Source organism: Cervus elaphus, chromosome 25 (genome assembly GCF_910594005.1).
Source record: "Cervus elaphus chromosome 25, mCerEla1.1, whole genome shotgun sequence".
NCBI lineage: Eukaryota > Metazoa > Chordata > Mammalia > Artiodactyla > Cervidae > Cervus > Cervus elaphus.
The window spans coordinates 26,043,702-26,063,935 of record NC_057839.1 but is presented as its reverse complement, the minus strand read 5'-3'; the positions used below and the strand labels follow the sequence as shown (position 1 = coordinate 26,063,935).

Below are 20,234 nucleotides of genomic sequence, written 5' to 3'. Positions count from 1 at the left end.
TGCATTTATTCTCACCAAATGAACAAATTTGTCTAAAAAAATGCTATACCATACTACTATAATGGAAGGAAAAGGTTCCTAAAGAAATTCTAGTTCTTTTCCTTGTCAATTTATTACATTTGTTAATATTTTCAGGTTCAGATATTAAAAGTTAAATAGTGATGACATATGGAATTTAAAAAAATAAAAATGAAGCATATATACTATGACTATAATGCTACAAGATGTTTGATATCTGAATAGATATCAGAGATAATATTAAAAGTAAAAACAGCTGTCAGTGTGGTTGGATTACAGATATTTTTCTTTTTCCAAAGTATTTTTAATGTTCTTGATAAAGTTAATTTGTAGAAGTCACTAAGAAAATAAATGCTTATTATTTTTACATTAATTAAACTCAAAACAAATTTATAAGACACATATATTCTAATAAATTCTCAAATTTAGGTTTATAAATACCTTTATCTATAGGATCAAAATTGATATGATCTGAGGCAACCTTCCCAAGGGCATTCTCTGCTTCTACCCAGACTTCAATGTTGACAAAATACACAGAAGGATAAGCAACAGTGCATGAGGTGGGGGTGTCACGTTTTGCTTTACAATCCTCAAACTTCTCTGTTGCCCTAAATACAAAAATGGTAAAAATCAGTCATTAAAAACAGATTTGAATAAATTAGAGTGAAAAAGGTTACTTGAAAATCGAGTTTGATGAGACCCAGATTATCACAGCTTAGAATAAATAAGTTAATTTCAATAAGTTTAAAACAAACTGTTGAACACTAGAAACAAAATTTGTTAAACATTCATCTGTTTTTCTTCAAAACTGAGTTTGATCTATATCTTAAAACACAAGATTATTTTCAAAATTTTACTTTAAGAATATCATATTTAGAATCTTATGCTCTAACCCAATGACCCTTCTCCAACCAAAACTTATTAGTGATATCAGTGCTGTTTCTTTCTTTTCCTTGAACAGAATCTTTACGGTATCAGCAATGTCTCTTTAATCACAGTATGCTTTTTCAAAACACAATATGACAGGAGGTGATAGAGCAGGGGTAGAATTTCTATCCTTCCAGAAAATTCCCTCAGCTCTTTCCAACCACTTTCTAATTTCTATTATCATAGAAAGTTTCAAGTGATATGACTAAATTTACTCACATATGTTTAAATCATGCATCAATTAAGAATATATATGCATATGTATGCATATGTGTGTGTGTATATATACACACACACTGTTTTTTAAAATAGGATAAATCAAAACCAAATCAAAACAGGTATCCTTTGGGAGGAGGGGGGAAATAAGACAAAGGAGACAGGGAACAGAGACTTCTATAAACATACTTTGTCTTAGAAATTTGTGTGGATTAATTTATTACTTTATACAATGAAGAAAATTCTTAATAACCACAAGCAAAATGAAACAGCTAGAAGAAGGGAGATATAGATGTTAGATAGGTGAATTAACTAAAAACCTATAGTCTGGATTTTAAATTGGAAATACCAGTACGAGTTCATGATGTATTTTATCTTAAAAACATTTTTAGTTCTTTTCACTAAAAAAGCCTAAAAACAACAACCCAGTAGCAATAAGCTCCCCAACACCCAGACTACAGTCTCTAAATTGTATTCCACACTAAGTGGAACCATGATTACTTGGGAATTGGTTGATTCTAGGTCTGGAGCAGAAAACATATTAAGATGAACCTGGAACATCATGTCACTTTAGAAATCAGGAAGCTATCAAAGAACTAATGAAGTTGTGTCAAAAGGATAAAACTGAAAAGTTCCCACTAACCAAAGATGGGACAATTTAAGTATTAAGAAGAATAACTGTAATGGACTAAAACACATCAAATCAGGAATTCCCAATGGTCCAGTAGCTAAGACTCTGTGCTCCCAATGCAGGTGGTCTGGGTTCCACCCCTGATCTGGGAACTAAATCCCACATGCCACAACTTAAGAGTTTGCATGTTGCAACTAAAAAAACTGAATGATGTAATGAAGATCAAAGATCCTGCATGCTACAACTAAGACCTGGCGCAGCCAGATAAATAAATAACAAGACATCCAATGTTTAAATATGAATTCATAATGAGGAGAAAAATCCCTTGTATCTACCTTTGGAAGATGCTGCTGCTGCTGCTGCTAAGTCATGTCAGTCGTGTCTGACTCTGTGCGACCCCATAGATGGCAGCCCAAGAGGCTCCTCTGTCCCTGGGATTCTCCAGGCAAGAATACTGGAGTGGGTTGCCATTTCCTTCTCCAATGCATGAAAGTGAAAAGTGAAAGTGAAGTCGCACAGTCATGTCTGACTCTTAGCGACCCCATGGACTGCAGCCTACCAGGCTCCTCTGTCCATGGGATTCTCCAGGCAAGAGTACTGGAGTGGGTTGCCATTGCCTTCTCCGTTGGAAGATGCTAGGGATTCATTAATCTAATTAATGATGTAAATGCTCAAGTGATTAAGGTGGAAGTATATGGATGTCTCTAACTCATTCTGAAATTCATTAAAAAGAGATGGGTTGGTAGATGGAGACAAGTACAGTAAAATGTCAACTGTAGAATCTAGGTAACAAGCATGTATAAATGTTCACTGTAAAATTCTTTCAACTTTTCTTTATATTTGAAAAAAAAACCAAACAGAAATTCTGTAATACCTGAAACCATTGCTCAAATTTTAATATAAGAAAAAGAAAAACAAACAAACATTATATGGTCGTTCCTAATGAAAATATATATAACTCCTCTATGAATTATTTTTTTGGGGAAAAAAAACTGATTAACTGTCTAGATCTAATGGCAAGTTTTAGTAAATAAAGGGACAGACAAAGGAATGTGTTAAATAATGTATAACCATTATTTTAACAGCTGAACTGCAAAGAAAGAAGGGAGAACCTATGGTTAGGAGAGACAAGATATATGAAAAAGCAATATATGGTGATTACTTAAATCTTGATTTGACAAGTGTCAAAATATATACATACATTCATGAGACAACTGGGAAAATTTGAACACTAATTAAAAATGTAACAATATGAGAGTATTTTCAATTATATTTGGATTTTTTTTAAAGTGTCCTTATCTTTTCCATAAAAGTACTAAAATATTTATGGATGAGATGATATGATGTCTATTTCTTTAAAATAATCTGAGTGTGGGGATTATATAAAGTAAGACTAGTAATGAGCTGATAATTATTGATGCTCGGTGATGAGCGTGAGGATTTCTTACACTATTCTTTCTACTTTCATGTTTCAGGTGTTCTAAAATAAAAAAACATTTAAAATTTGCATTTAATAATACTACCTCACAAGATAAAAATTCTACCACAAAGGCAAACTTAATAAATTCAATGTACAACAAATTTAAAATAACTTGCCATTCAGATTTTAAAGTGTAGTTTGTTTCCAGGTGTGTTTCCCTTCCAAGATCCCACTGACACATCATTCTCTTTCCTTCATTCACAATGCAACTCAAATTTTCAGGTTTTTCAGGAGGCACTAAAAGGGAAAAATTAGCAATTTTCAAAAAGCTTCATATTCACAAAAAGCATGCAATTTATATACTCCTCCAGACACTTAAGATAACCAAAATCAGACAGAAAAAAACAAAACCAAGAAAAGACATAACGAAATACTGGTGACTAAAAAAATTCATTTCTTTTCTATGTAAATTCAAACATTTTAGATAGTAACATACATTTTCTATCATACCTGTCATTAATAGGTATGTTTCTAATTAACTTTCTAGACAAAGTCAACTTTCATTTATAGCTGGAAAGCATTGTCAACAACTGACTTCTCAAGTGTATTTTAGAAACTAATACTTGAACATTAGTAAGAGGCAAGTAATTAGAAGCAAAAATGATTCATTTATATCTCTCCCTTCCCAAACTCTGCTGCAGAGAAAGCAAATGCTAAAATTATGGTGTTAGATAATCCACAAATTTGGTGATCCATTCTTGGATCACAATAAATTTATTTGTCTACTTCAATATAAAAGGGTTCTCCAGTACTGATTCACCTTCTTCAGATAGCGGCTTTACACTGAATTTTTTCCACAACTAAGGGATATTGAAAGTTACTATGAACACAGTCACAGATTTCAACTCAACATTTTTGGTGGGTGTCTCATGTCAAAATATTTTTCTAGAAAGTTGACAGATGCTTGACTTTCAGGAAAAATATAAAACTTGTGTTACTCTTTAGGCTTTTATACATTTGTAATGCAAGTGCAGTTCTACTTCTAAGCTTATTTTTTTTTAAAACGTTAAAAAAAATCCAAAACTCACTGAGCTGACAGTTACTGCATTTCAAAAAGACCAAAAGACAATGGACATTAAAGATGCAATTCAACAGTCATGACAAAGTCTGAAATAAAAAAGGTAAAACAAAACTTACAGCCTGAAATGATTCTGATTCCATAAACACTCCGATTAATCTGTCCAAACATACGAATATTGCAAGTGAGCAGAACATTTATTAAAGGTATATTTAAAAATGTGACACTAGATGATGTTCTGTTTATGACAGTATATTGATCACGAGAAACAGTAGCACGGTTTATTTTCCAGAAAATGTCATCAGCATTCACATGATAATCATCCATACATTTTTCCTTTAGCACACAAACTGCCGTGAAATTCGAACCAATTTGTACAACTGAAGATTCAGGGTGGATATGAGCACATGGAACTATAAGTTCACCTGGAAAGGAATAATAACAGAAAATGTAAGAATAAACTGAAATTTCCTGGTACGAAATGACATTCTATATTAGTACAGTTCCTCTATCATCACTAAAATATCTCTAAAGACACAGAAAAAGAAGAAACACAGTGAAAGTTAGTATCACCAGAATTTAATGTCTAAATTTGAAAAGAATTATACCAATTACGTGGCAGATGAAGCTGGATTTTACAGAGAAAAAAAAAAAAAAACCTATGCAAATTTCAGCCGTTTTTATAACAATCTACTTTGCTTTAGGAAACAGTTTGCCTGCAGGGTGATTCATATTTGCTCCGCCACCAATTGTGTTTCTCAACTCACACCCAGTGTCTATATAGACCCACCAGAACACAGGCAGTGGTCTCTGCTCTCGCCAGTCCTGAATGCCGTTGAGGGTGCAGATGGGGGCATGCAAAGACAGTATACGTTGTTCGTATGTCAAAATCAGACAAAAAAGAGCAAGGGTGTAGTAAAAAACAGGATGAGTAAAATAAGATGACCAAATACATTGGTTTTAACAATAAGTATATGGGATACAATCTCATATTAAAAAACAAAGAACCAAATTATATAAAAAAATAAAATGCAACTACACGATTTACCTATGACCTACTCCATGTTGACGACATCTAAAACCCTCTTTCTGACTCTAACTTCCCGTTTTCAGTGGCTTATAAGACATCCACCTGAGATACTTCATAAGTACTTTAAAATGAACATGCCTAAAATTCTATGTATCATAGTTCAGTTTAGTCACTCAGTCGTGTCCGACTCTTTGTAACCCCACGGACTGCACCATACCAGGCTTCCATCACCAACTCCCGGAGTTTACTCAAACTCATATCCATCAAGTCGGTGATGCCACCCAACCATCTCATCCTCTGTTGTCCCTTCTCCTCTCATCTTCAATCTTTCTCAGCATCAGGGTCTTTCCAAATGAGTCAGTTCTTCGCATCAGGTGGCCAAAGTACTGGAGTTTCAGCTTCAGCATCATTCCTTCCAATGAATATTCAGGACTGATTTCCTTTTGGATGAACTGGTTGGATATCCTTGTAGTCCATGGGACTCTCAAGGGTCTTTTCCAACACCACAGTTCAAAAGCATCAATTCTTTGGCACTCAGTTTTCTTTATAGTCCAACTCTCACATCCATGCACGACCACTGGAAAAACCATAGCTTTGACTAGATGGATCTTTGTTGGCAAAGTAATGTCTCTGCTTATTAATAAGCTGTCTAGGTTGGTCATAGCTTTTCTTCCAAGGAGCAAGTGTCTTTTAATTTCATGGCTGCAATCACCATCTGCAGTGATTCTGGAGGCCCCCAAAATAAAGTCTGTCACTGTTTCCACTGTTTCCCCATCTATTTGCCCTGAAGTGATGGGACTGGATGCCATGATTATAGTTTTCTGAATGTTGAGCTTTAAGCCAACTTTTTCACTCTCCTCTTTCAGTTTCATCAAGAGGCTCTTTAGTTCCTCTTCACTTTCTGCAGTAAAGGTGGTGTCATCTGCATATCTGAGGTTATTGATCTTTCTCCCAGCAATTTTGATTTCAGCTTGTGCTTCCTCCAGTCCAGCATTTCTCATGATGTACTCTGCATATAAATTAAATAAGCAGGGTGACAATATACAGCCTTGACATACTCCTTTCCCAATTTGGAACCAGTCTGTGTCCATGTCCAGTTCTAACTGTTGCTTCTTGACCTGCATACAGATTGGTCAGGAGGCAGGTCAGGTGGTTTGGTATACCCATTTCTTGAAGAATTTTCCACAGTTTGTTGTGATTCACACAGTCAAAGGCTTTGGCATAGTCAATAAAGCAGAAATAGATGTTCTGAAACTCTCTTGCTTTTTCGATGATCCATTGGATGTTGGCAATCTGATCTCTGGTTCCTCTGCCTTTTCTAAAACCAGCTTGAACATCTGGAAGTTCTCAGGTCACATACTGGTGAAGCCTGGCTTGGAGAATTTTGAGCATTACTTTGCTAGCATGTGAGATGAGTCCAATTGTGCCGTAGTTTGAGCATTCTCCGGCATTGCCTTTCTTTGGGATTGGAATGAAAACGGACCTTCTCCAGTCCTGTGGCCACTGCTGAGTTTTCCAAATTTGCTGGCATACAGAGTGCAACACTTTTACAGCATCATCTTTTAGGATCTGAAATAGCTCAACTGGAATTCCATCACATCCACTAGCTTTGTTCATAGTGATGCGTCCTAAGGCCCACTTGACTTCACATTTCAGGATGTCTGGCTTTAGGTGAGTGATCATATCATCATGATTATCTGGGTTGTGAAGATCTTTTTTGTATAGTTCTTCTGTGTGTCCCTGCCACCTATTCTTAATATCTTCTGCTTCTGTTAGGTCCCTACCATTTCTGTCCTTTATTGTGCCCATCTTTGCATGAAAAGCCCCCTTAATATCTCTAATTTTCTAGAAGAAATCGCTAGTTTTTTTTTCATTCTATTGTTTTCCTCTATTTCTTTGCATTGATCGCTGAGGAAGGCCTTCTTATCTCTCCTTGCTATTCTTTGGAACTATGCATTCAAATGGGTATATCTTTCCTTTTCTCCTTTGCCTTTCACTTCTCTTCTTTTCATAGCTGTTTGTAAGGCCTCTTCAGACAACCATTTTGCCTTTTTGCATTTCTTTTTCTTGGGGATGGTCTTGATTAATGCCTCCTGTACAATGTCATGAACCTCCATTCATAGTTCTTCAGGTACTCTGTCTGTCAGATCTAATCCCCTGAATCTATTTGTCACTTCCACTGTATAATCGTAAGGGATTTAATTTAGGTCATACCTGAAGGGTCTAGTGGTGTTCCATACTTTCTTCAATTTAAGTCTGAATTTGACAATAAGGAGCTCATGATCTGAGCCATAGTAGCTCCAGGTCTTGTTTTTGCTGACGGTATAGAACTTCTCCATCTTTGGCTGCAAAGGATATAATCAATCTGATTTCGCTATTGACCATCTGGTGATGTTTATATGTAGAGTCTTCTCTTGTGTTGTTGGAAGAGGGTATTTGCTATGACCAGGGCGTTCTCTCGGCAAAACTCTGTTAGCCTTTGCCCTCCTTCATTCCGTACTGCAAGGCCCAATCTGCCTGTTACTTCAGATATTTCTTGACTTCCTGCTTTTGCATTCCAGTCCCCTATGATGAAAAGGACATCTTTTTTGGGTGTTAGTTCTAGAAGGTCTTGTAGGTCTTCATAGAACTGTTCAACTTCAGCTTCTTCAGCCTTCCTGGTCGGGGCATAGGCTATGTATCACAGTCCCCTCCAAACTTATTCTTTCTTCTTATTATTTCTCTATTGCTGCGAACAACACCACTCTCATCTAGTCACCTAGGCCAGATAACTTTGTAGTCCTCCCTCTCTAATTAGCCTCCTCCCACACTCCCTGGCTCTTTTTGTTTCCACATTCTTAGTATGTAAAGCAACCTCTTCTCATCAACCCTATTTTGGCTGCTGGCCCTCAGGCTATCATATTATATCACAATATGACCTCCTTCTCGTTTATCTTAAACATACAGCTCCCAAAGTTACTGTTCAAAAATGATTATGCCATTTCCCTATTTTAAATTATTTAATGACTACCTATTACCATCAAGATAAAATGCTCAATATTTGACATGATTCCATCCTCCTTCTCTATCCTCACTGTCTAGAAACTTAAGGCAGCTTTCTTGAGTGAATCCCATTTGCCAATGGAATTTGAAGTTCTAACAGCTTCAATTTATTCACTTGGAAAATGAAGTTAATCATGGCTATCTTGAAAGTTTCTTGAGATCAGATATTAGTTATGTAAAGAACCTACTACAATGCCTGGTCTTCACAAGGCCTCCAATAAATGGTAGCCTATCACCATTACTTGGCTTCCCTGGTGTCTTAGTGGTAAAGAATCCACCTGCCAATGCAGGAGATGCAGGTTTGCTCCCTGGGTTGGGAAGATCCTCTGGAGAAGGAAATGGCAACCCACTCTAGTATTCTTGCCCAGGAAATCCCATGGACAGCAGAGCCTGGTGGGCTACCGTCCCTGGCATTGCAGAAGAGTCGGATATGACTTAGAGACTAAACAACAACAAATCATCATTACTACTACTATCCAGAGACAAGTAATCTAGTCACACTGACAGAATCTGGAAAGGTCTCTCAGAGGTGACTGGTTCTAGCAGTTAAGGTAAAAGACGTACAGAATCAGAGAATAAAAAAACTGACAAAAACCGTGGAGAGAATTTACTTCAATCCTTTATTTTATAAAGAACACTAAGATACTTTTATGGAGTCAACCTCAAATATCTGGCAGATTTTTCCAATTCTCAACTTGGTCCCAGGCTAGACTGCACAAAGGAAAAAACTACTTTTAAAAACTAAACAATTAACTTCTTATTCCATATCTGTCATTAAGCTCATAAGGCCCAGAGTCAAAATGTTTGTTTCAAAACTCATGATGTGGCCTATTTACATGACCTTGCCATTATTGATTCATGTCAATGGCAAGTCCTAGTGCACAAACTCCTTTCAATTTCCATCTTGTGACATGCTAGTAAGTTACCTTGTGATAATGAGCAAGTCCTTAAAACTCCTCCAATCTTACTTTGTTCCTTGGTAAAATCATTCCTGTTTGACTTTCTCTTTAATAATGAGAGGGAACCTTAACCTAGGAATATACTTCAGAGTACTAAAGAACATGAGATATAGCCAGAGACTAAATAACAATTTTTAATCACACAGAATAAGAAATACTAGAAACAGGCAAATGTTCCAGTTTTTGAAATGAAACACAGGCTCACTGAAACCATCCTGTGCCAAATGAAACCCGTGTTTACAGGGCTACTAGGCTGATTTTTGACTACTCTTGATCTATAAAAACAGGTATTTCATAACTTCAAACTAATAGATTTTCACTTGATTGATTACCTACATATAAAAAAATCACTGACTAAAAAAAGTCAATGAGAGGGGGGCTATAGTAGTATGCTGAAGTGCCTCCCCGCAAACCTTGGGGCAGACTGTACTTTCCAAAGAAGGTCATACTTATAAATGTATCCCATTCAACATGCTCATCTTACAAAGTGACAAATACTCCTCCAAAGAAATGAGGGTCTATGTTTCCCTTTTGCTCTCAGATCTTTAAGAGTGCTTATGCCTGCCCTAGCCAACAGAGTGTGCTAAATGACTTCTAAGGCTAGATGATCAAAAAATACAACTTCTGACTAGCTCTCTTTTTCTCTTGCGACATTTGCCATGGAATCCAGCCACATGTAAGGAAGCCAAGGCCGCAAGGAGAGACCACATGTCGTGTTCTAGCCAAGAGCCCAAAAGCCCTCAATCTACAGCCAGCATCAACACCAGACATAATAAGTGAATGAGACTTCAGATGACTCCAGGTCCTCATCTCTGAATATTCTAGCTGAGGACCCAGATATCACAGAGAAAAGGAGAAACTGTGTGTCTGACAGCCTGTCACACATAAACCATGAAAAATAATAAGTAATGCCATTTTAAGGCATGAAGCTTTAGAGTAATCTGTCTGGCAGCAACAGATAATGTAGTTCTGTCATTTTCAATCTTTTTATCAACAACTTAGGGGGAAAATAGACACACACACTTATCAAATCAGCAAAAGATTATAATGGATTGCTAACAATTTGGATAATGTCAGGATTCAAAATTGTGCTGAAGGACTAGACTGATAGGCTAATAAATTTGGCAAAATCATCTTCTGTTTAGTTTGATAAATAAATATAGAGTGAAGGGGAAATGGCTTAAAAGTAACTGACATGAAAACAATCTGAGAATTTTCAATGACTGGTAGATAGCTTAACATAAAACTACAGTGTATCTTAACTGGCAAAAAATTATGTTGCTTTAATAAAGATGATCCTTCAAAAGTAAATAATAAAATCACTATACTCAGAATATGTCAAGTTCTGATATATTTTTTCCTTAAGTGCATTTTATTCAAACCTTAATAATAAATAATAAATATACTATTACATTTCTTTTTATAAAGCATACTATGCGCCAGGTACTACCCAAATGCCTTCTGTGTATTAACTCATTTAAGTCTCACAATAACCCTAGAAGTTAGAGACATTACTATCCCCATCTTACAGATCATGAAACTGAGACACAGATTAAGTGAATGGCTAAAGTTTCATTGTTGCTAACTAGAATTAAGTGGGATGGCATTATATGTTAAATATGATATGGAAAATCAAGAGAAGAGTCAGGAGGGTAATCAGTGCATACAGATTGGAAGCCAAGTCCTACAAAGAATAATTAGGATAACTAGGTAAATTTAATTTGGGCAAGAGAGGTGTTAGAAAGCAGTCCTTCAATACTTGAAGACTTGAGCAGTGGCAAAGGAAAGTGGAACTACAATAGAAGGATTTTTAAGATTAATGAGAAAAGGTTACAAGGAAGAAAATTTGGGTTTAAGACTAAGGAAAGACTTTTAAATGAGAAAAAATTTCAGCGTAAGGTTTGTATCATTTTCAGTGTTTAAAAAGAGGCTGCATTCTTGAATTTGGAGAGGGTTTGACTTAGAGCAATGCTTCTCAAATTATCTGGGGTGAAGGAGCAGTTTAGGTTTTCTTCACCCAATCCTTTACACAGACATACACTTTTGTTTTACATTACGTTTGATGAGGCAAATCCACTGATCACATGCTTGGATATCATGGCTATGTCAAATTGTTAAAAGAGTTTCTAAACATTTATTCTTAATTTCTGTATCCATCTCATTATGGACCAATAACAACCAGTTCTCAGGCTGTGGACCAGTTGAGGCAGTACTGCTCTAGGTGATCTTTCTTCTGATATCACAATCTCACTGCTGCTCAGTGACATCTTTGGCTATTAAGGAGTGAAGTGCTAAAAGTTAACAAACCTGATCCTGTTTCTTTATTTAAAAAAATAAACAAAATCCCCTTTTTTCCTTCTCAACATTAAACTTAACTATTAGTACAGCTGAACAAGATTTAGGATTATAGACTGCTTCAACTCAAATGATACAAATTATAATTTGTCAAGAGCATTTTAACTTGAGCCCATTTTTAAGACAACATTGTTCTTTCAATAATGATCCTAAAGAATAAATATGTAAGCATAATTATATAATTATTCAGCAATACACAAACCTAATTTGTGGGATTGGGAGGTACGATATCTCATGAACCTTACCTATAGATTCAGTGATGAGGAAAATAAACAAGGCTTGCACTATCCAAGTTTGCAATGTGAACATCTTGCATAGATATTTCTGTAAAAGACACATGCAATATTATTTTCAATATTTTACTCTTACTGTGCATAATAAAGACACAAGTTCTAAAGCTCTTTTGTTTCCATTGTATAGTTGTTTTTCTAAACGGTGGTAAAATTCTTGTAAGAATGCAGAAAACAAACTTAACTCTTTAGAATATTTTTCTTTATTCCCCCTAACGTTATGGCTACATAAAATACTGCTGGGAAACATACTTTATACTTTGGTGGTTTTAGTCACTAAGTCATGTCCAACTCTTGGTACCCCATGGACTGGAGCCCACCAGACTCCTGTGTCCATGAGATTTCCCAGGCAAGAATACTGGAGTGAGTTGCCATTTCCTTCTCCAGGGGATCTTCTGGACCCAGGGATTAAATCCAGGTCTCCTGCATTGCAGGCATATTCTTGACTGACTGAGCCACCAGGGAAGCCCAATTTATACTTTAAGGTCAATTAAAAGAGCAAACCTGTTTCTATATTATGAAGTCTTGCACTGCTAGTAAATACTCTCTGAGACTGAAGAGTTCAGAGAGACAAATTTCTACATGGCAAAACCTCACCATTGGCAAGTTCAAAAGATAATAGCCAAATGGGAAAAAAGAAGCTTGTAATTCATAGCCTAACCAAAATTATCCCAACATATGAAGAATGCCTACAAATCATTACAAAAATTCCAACACCTCACCTTCCCTGTTTAGAAGAAAACATGTAAGATGAGCCAAACAGGCAATTTATAGAGAAGGAAATACAAGTAACTCAAACATATGAAAAGATACTTTCAACCTCACTCATAATGAGATATAAATTAAATCAAGTCAGATAGGAATGTAAGATGATACAAACACTTTGGAAAACAATTTGGCAGTTCTTTACGAATTAAAAGCACATCATAAGACTTAGCATTTCCACTCCTAATAATGTATCCAAGAGAAAGAAAAATAAATGTCCACATGAAGACTTATATCCAAACCTACAGCAGTTTTGTTTATAATAGTCCCAAACTAGAAACAATCCAAATGTGAATCAACTGGTGAAAGGATAAACAAATATCCAAACAGTAGTATATCCATACAATAGAATACTGCTGCTGCTGCTGCTGCTAAGTCACTTCAGTCGTGTGTCCGACTCTGTGCGACCCCACAGAGGGCAGCCCACCAGGCTCCGCCGTCCCTGGGATTCTCCAGGCAAGAACACTGGAGTGGGCTGCCATTTCCTTCTCTAATGCATGAAAGTGAAAAGTGAAAGTGAAGTTGCTCAGTCGTGTCTGACTCTTTGCGACTCCATGGACTGCAGCCTACCAGGCTCCTCTGCCCATGGGATTTTCCAGGCAAGAGTACTGGAGTGGGCTGCCATTGCCTTCTCTGACAATAGAATACTACTCAGCAATAAAAGGGGACAAACTAGTGATATAGGCAACAGCATGAACAAATCTCAAAAGCACTATGTTGAATGAAAGAAGCCATAAAAAACAGGCTATATTCCAAATAGGGAAAGGAGTATGTCAAGGCTGTATATTGTCATCCTGCTTATTTAACTTATATGCAGAGTTCATCATGAGAAACACGGGGCTAGATAAAGTACAAGCTGGAATCAAGATTGCCGGGAAAAATATCAATAACCTCAGATATGCAGATGACACCACCCTTATGGTAGAAAGCGAAGAACTAAAGAGCCTCTTGATGAAACTGAAAAGAGGAGAGTGAAAAAGTTGGCTTAAAGCTCAACATTCATAAAACTAAGATCATGGCATCCAGTCCCATCACTTCATGGCAAATAGATGGGGAAACAGTAGAAACAGTGACAGACTTTATCTTTTGGGGCTCCAAAATAACTGCAGATGGTGATTGCAGCCATGAAGTTAAAAGACACTTGCTCCTTGGAAGAAAAGCTATGACAAACCTAGACGGCATATTAAAAAGCAGAGACGTTACTTTGCCAACAAAGGTCCATCTAGTCAAGGCTATGGTTTTTCCAGTAGTCATGTATGGATATGTGAGTTGGACTATAAAGAAAACTAAGTGCCAAAGAAGTAATGCTTTTGAACTGTGGTGTTGAAGAAGAGTCTTCAGAGTCCCTTGGACTGCAACCAGTACATCCTAAAGGAAATAAGTACTGAATATTCATTAGAAGGACTGATGCTGAAGCTGAAACTCCAAATCTTTGGCCACCTGATGCAAAGAACTGACTCATTTGAAAAGACCCTGAGGCTGAGAAAGATTGAAGGCAGGAGGAGAAGGGGATGACACAGAATGAGATGGTTGGATGGCATCACTGACTCAATGGACACGAGTTTGAGTAAACTCTGGGAGTTGGTGATGGACAGGGAGGCCTGGCATGCTGCAGTCCATGGGGTCGCAAAGAGTCGGACATGACTAAGCAAGTGAACTGAGCTGATACAATATAAAATTCTATGTATGAGAAATTCAGTAAATGGCAAAACTAGGGAAAGGGGAATAGATACAAAGGGGCACAAAGGAGCTTTTTGGGACAGAAATGTGCTATGAATTGACTAGGGTGGTAATAAGATTCTACACATTTGTCAAAATTTACCACATTGTGTCAAGAATTATGAAGGCTCTGAGATTTAATCCTACTTACAAGTTAACAAGTTAACCTGTTAGTTTCATGGATACTGGCAGAAGACACGAGACTCTTGAGTCAGATACATATGATTTTATTACTCATACCAGGAACACCAGTTAGAATTAACAGCATTTTCCTGTGCCAGGTGCCCAAACCCCAATTCACAGAACACTGTGAAAGGAGTCATGGAACACCTGTACCTGCAGAGGGTTGTGTTCCAGGAGAGGAAGACTAAGCCTATGGAAGCCTGTCTTTTAAAATGGCAGGAAGCACCCCTGCTGGAGAAGGAGATGGCAACCCACCCCAGTATTCTCGCCTGGAAAATCCCAGGCATGGAGAAGCCTGGCCGGCTACGGTCCACGGGGTCGCCAAGAGTCAGACGTGGCCGAGCGACTAACACACACACACACAAGTACACCTGCCCTCTACTCTGGAGGGAAACACGGTATCTGCTTTCCACGGCTGTCAGAAACCTGCTCTTTGCTTTATGAAGAGATACCATTTCTATCTTTCAATATCCTTGAAAAGATAGTCTGGAAGGAAAGGCAGTTAGGGCTATTGCTCGTAAGACATGTAGAAATGCAAGAGACCCAGGGGAAATTGCTTTCTAAATAACTGTACAGGAAAAGTTCGTCAATTTTATTGTTTATAAATTGACCTCAATTAAAAACAAATAAAACCTATCCAGATAACACGTCCAGGCAAAAGAAATGAGTGCTAAATTTCTTCAAGAAATGTAGAAGAATTTTCACAGAAATCATATTCATAAAAGTGGAAAAGTAGAAGCAACCAAACCAAAAATCCACAAGCAGTAGAATAAATTGTGGTATATTCAAGTAACTAAATCACAGCAATGAAAAAGGATAAAATAAAGGTACTCACAGCAACATAACTAAATTTCACATATAACAGAGAAGAATCCAAATGCAATAAAAGTATGGTCTATATGATTTCCTTTATATTAAGTTCAAAAATAAGCTAACTTAAATCTATGGGGATAGGTCACAATAGTGGTTATCTTTTGTAGGGAGGGTAGTGTAAGGGCAGAGAAAACACTCTGGGATAGTGAACCATGAGCTCTATACTATGATTTGTGGACTTCATTGTATGTAAGTTGTATTTAGTAAAAATAGTAAACAAACAAAAGTACTGCAATATTCTCACCTTGAGTGCTGGCAAAAAAATTAAAAACTAAAAAATAATTAAGTGTTGTGAAATATGACATAAAAGCATTCTCATAAACTGATAGTTACAGTGTAAACTAGCATAACCTTCCCCTCAAATTCTACACCTAAAACTGTGAATTTCATTGTTTGTACATTAGACCTCAGTTAAAAACAAAAACCCTACCTACACAAGGTGTATGGCCAGTGTTGCTCTATCAAAATTAAAGTACACATGTTTGAATCTAATTATTCTACTTCTACTACAGTATGCTATGGATATAAGCAAAACAACACATGTACAAAGTTAAAGTTATTCACTATAGCATTCAATTTAATAGTAAAAGCCTGCAGCAACCTAAATGTTTGTGAATAAGGGACTAGGTAAACTATGGCATATACAAATATAGCATACTGTAGTCATAAAACATGTACAGATATAGAAGTGTATCTAAAATACATTGCTAAAGTATAAACAGTGTATTTATTATTCATGGGCAAAGACACAGCAAAAAAGACAAAACACATACTAATTTAAATATGTACATAAAATATCTCAGCAAGGATAAAAATTCAAATACTAGCTGCCACGGGCTGTCTGAGACACTAGACTGGGAGGGAGCCTCTATACAGTACACTCTGTACCTTTCCGACTTTGTACCATGTGGCTTCAGTACTAGAAAGTAAATAAAATTTAAATTAAAAAACACTTACTTAATGTGTTTTATCTCCCAGATAAAACTACTAACTTCTTGATGAGGACTTCAGAGTACTATGTATGAAACAGTATTATTTTATGAAATACTAATGCTAACTTCACTTTTATATTCCCTAACCAGGTAATAGTCAATCTATAACAAAGCAATTTCATAGTGAATTCTTTAAACTGTCTCAGGTGAAGCTATAAAAATGAACTAAGTTGCAGGATCCCTTTTTTTCTACCTGCTTTACTCCTTTACTTCCCAACTTTGAATAGTCCTAGAATAGAAAAATCTACCATGTCATTCAACTGTTTATCAAAGCAACAGAACGAAAAATACATACATATTGGTAGAGTACTACGAGGGGATTCTCAGATGTCTCAGTGGTAAAGAATCCACCTGCCAATGCGGGAGATGTGGGGTTCAAGCCCTGGGTTGGGAAGATGCTCTGGAAGAAGAAATGGCAACCCACTCCAGTATTCTTGCCTGGATAATTCTCTTGCCATGGACAGAGAAGCCTCTGGGCTATAACACACAGGATCACAAAGAGTCTGACACCACAGCAACTGAGTATGCATGCAAAGTACTATGTGGTCATGTCATCCTGACCCACTACCCTAGCAAGTACCTTGTTCACACTGTAGAGAGGTTTCTGTATAGTTCTGAAAAAGGGCAATCTTTCTATTTATGCACTATAGTCTCATAACAAAACTCTGAAACAAGAAGTCCCATGAAAGTACTTATTACTTCAAAGCAATTAGATTTATGGGAGTAGTGCCATGAAACACAGTAAAAGGAAAATAGGCAAAGGCAGGTTTCACATTTTAACTGTTAGAAAGTAATGTTTCCTAATTTTTATAGGACTGTCACTGAAATGTGATAAAGGAACATCTATTAAGAAACTTGATTTCATAGTCCAACCTAAGAGATGGAGACTCAAGACTACTATCAAAAACATTATGTGTAATATAGCCCATTTGAGGGTTTCAGTTCAGTTCAGTTCAGTCGCTGCTCAGTCGTGTCTACCTCTTTGCAATCCCGTGGACTGCAGCAAGCCAGGCTTCCCTGTTCGGCATTTCGCATGATGTATTCCACATACAAGTTAACTTAGCAGGGTGATAATATACTGCCTTGATGTACTCCCTTCATAATTTGGAACCAGTTCACTGTTCTATGTATGGTTCTAACTGTTGCTTCTTGACCTGCATACAGATTTCTCAGGAGGAAGGGAAGGTGGTCTTGTATTCCCATCTCTTGAAGAATTTTCCACAGTTCACTGTGATCCACAGAGTTAAAGGCTTCGGCTTAATCAATAAAGCAGAAATAGATGTTTTTTTCTAATTCTTTTGCTTTTTTTATTCGAGGGCTTACCTTGTTTTAAAATTGACAGAATGGTTCAGTTTAATTGTCGCTCAGTCACGTCCGACACTTTGTGACCCCATGGACTGTAGCACGCCAGGTTTCCCTGTCCATCACCAACTCTCAGAGCTTACTCAAACTCATGTCCTTTGAGTTGGTGATGCCATCCAACCATCTCATTGTCTGTCGTCCCCTTCACCTCTTCCCTTCAATCTTTCCCAGCATCAGGGTCTTTTCCAGTGAGTCAGTTCTTCACATAAGCTGACCAAAGTATTGGAGCTTCAGCGTCAGTACTTTCAATGAATATTTAGGACTGATTTCCTTTAGGATTTGACTGGTTGGATCTCCTTGCTGTCCAAAGGACTCTCAAGAGTCCTCCAACACCACAGTCCAAAAGCCATCAATCCTTTGGTGCTCAGCTTTCTTTATGGTCCAACTCTCACATCCATACATGACTACTGGAAAAACCATGACTAGACCTTTGTTGGTAAAGAAATGTCTCTGCTTTTTAATATGCTGTCTAGGTTTGTCACAGTTTTTCTTCCAAGGAGCAAGCATCTTTTAATTTCATGGCTGAGGTCACCATATGTAGTGATTTTGGAGCTCAAGAAATGTCTGTCACTGTTTCCATTGTTTCCACATCTATTTGCCATGAAATGATGGGACTGGATGCCATGATCTTCGTTTTTTGATGCTGAGCTTTAAGCCAACTTTTTCACTCGCTTCTTTCACTTTCATCAAGAGGCTCTTTAGTTCTTCTTCACTGGGAGGGAGCCTCTATACAGCCATAAGGGGTGGTGTCATCTGCATATCTGAGGTTATTGATATTTCTCCCAGCAATCTTGATTCCAGCTGGTGCTTCATCCAGCCCAGAATTTTGCATGATGTACTCTGCATATAAGTTAAATAAGCAGGGTGATAATATACAGCCTGGATGTACTCCCTTCACAATTTGGAAACTGTTTGTTGTTCCATGTCTGGTTCTAACTGTTGCTTCTTAACCTGCATACAGATTTCACAGGAGGCAGGTAAGGGGGCCCGGTATTCCCATCTCTTGAAGAGTTTTCCAGTTTGTTGTGATCCACACAGTCAAAGGCTTTAGCGTAGTCAATGAAGCAGAAGATGTTTAGTCACTACACTGTGTCCAACTCTGCAACCCCATCAGGCTCCTCTGTCCATGGGATTTCCCAGGCAAGAATACTGGAATGGGTTGCCATTCCCTTCTCTAGTGGATCTTCCTGACCCAGGATCAAAACCATATCTCCTGCATTAGCAGGAAGATTCTTGTACCAGTGAGCCACCAGGGAAGCCCCGAATTATATATATATTATTACAGCAATATATGTTATCCACCTGCTTCAAAAATGAACTCAGTTTATTCATTCAACAAATAAATATTAAGTGTTTACTATGCTGAGTGTGATTCTAGATACTAGGAATACAGAATGGAGCAAAACATGCAAAATCCTTACACTCTATTTTGAGGACACAAACAAAGTATTAGTTTCCTAGGGCTGTTGTAACAAAGTACCACAAACTTAAAACAAACTTATTCTCTTAAAATTCTGTAGATCAAAAGTCCTTCTGAGACTCTAGATAGATTTCTTCTTTGCCTATTCATAACTTCTGGTGGCAGCTGATAGTTCTTGACATAGCTTATTACCTACAGCACCACACAGTAAATATTTTAGGCTCTTTTGGCACTATTGATATATGTATCTTTCCCCATCCTTTTATGTTTAGACTGTTTGTCTCTTCATATTTAGAGTACTATCTTCTTTGTTGCTGGTGTTTGTTTTGCTTTGGTTTTCTAAGCAGCATGTACTTGTTTCCTGGTTTTTGTTCTCCTTTTTTTTTGTTGTTTTTCTGTCCCTATCTTTTTTTTTTTTTTTTGCTGTAGGGTGCAGTATGCAGGATCTTAATTCCCTGACCAGGGATGGAACCTGTACTTGCTGCAGTGGAAGCACAGAGTCTTAACTACTGGACCGCCAAGGAAGTCCTGTCCTTATTTTTGTTAACTAAGCATTTGTTTTTGTTTGTCACTTGTCACCTTTGGTTGACTTATAATCTATAATTCTTTGTTTTTTATTTTACAGGTTGCTTCATGGTTTATAATATACATTGTTTCGCGGGATCACAGAGACAGACTGAGCGATTAACACTTTCACTTTCATATATCTTTAACGTATCACAATCTACCTGCATGTGATACTGTTATCACCTCATGTAAAGTAAACTCTTTACATGGAGTATATACCCATTTCTCCTCTCTTGACTTTGTGCTATTTTGGAATGTAACTTTTATATGTTATAAACTCCCCATGCATATTTTGTTTGAACAATTATTTTAAGAGAGACTTAAACAATAGGAAAATTTTATGTATTTACGCATGTAGTGACCAGAGTGTCTCACTTCTTTGTATAG

At 37.0% G+C, this 20,234-nt stretch overlaps 1 protein-coding gene across 3 annotated transcripts in view; it reads right to left on the bottom strand.

Moving 5' to 3' along the window:
* IL6ST (interleukin 6 cytokine family signal transducer) overlaps positions 1-20,234 on the bottom strand; it is a 60,771-nt gene that overhangs the window by 29,196 nt on the left and 11,341 nt on the right. For 2 of the 3 annotated variants that reach the window (XM_043887209.1, XM_043887210.1), the window contains 4 exons: positions 11,922-12,000; positions 4,410-4,715; positions 3,389-3,509; positions 460-626 (listed from right to left, as the gene is read on the bottom strand). In XM_043887209.1, coding sequence (XP_043743144.1) covers positions 460-626; positions 3,389-3,509; positions 4,410-4,715; positions 11,922-11,985 — 658 coding nt within the window. In that variant the 5' untranslated portion in view covers positions 11,986-12,000. The remainder of the gene's footprint in view (positions 1-459; positions 627-3,388; positions 3,510-4,409; positions 4,716-11,921; positions 12,001-20,234) is intronic. The other variant, XM_043887211.1, reaches the window with a different exon arrangement.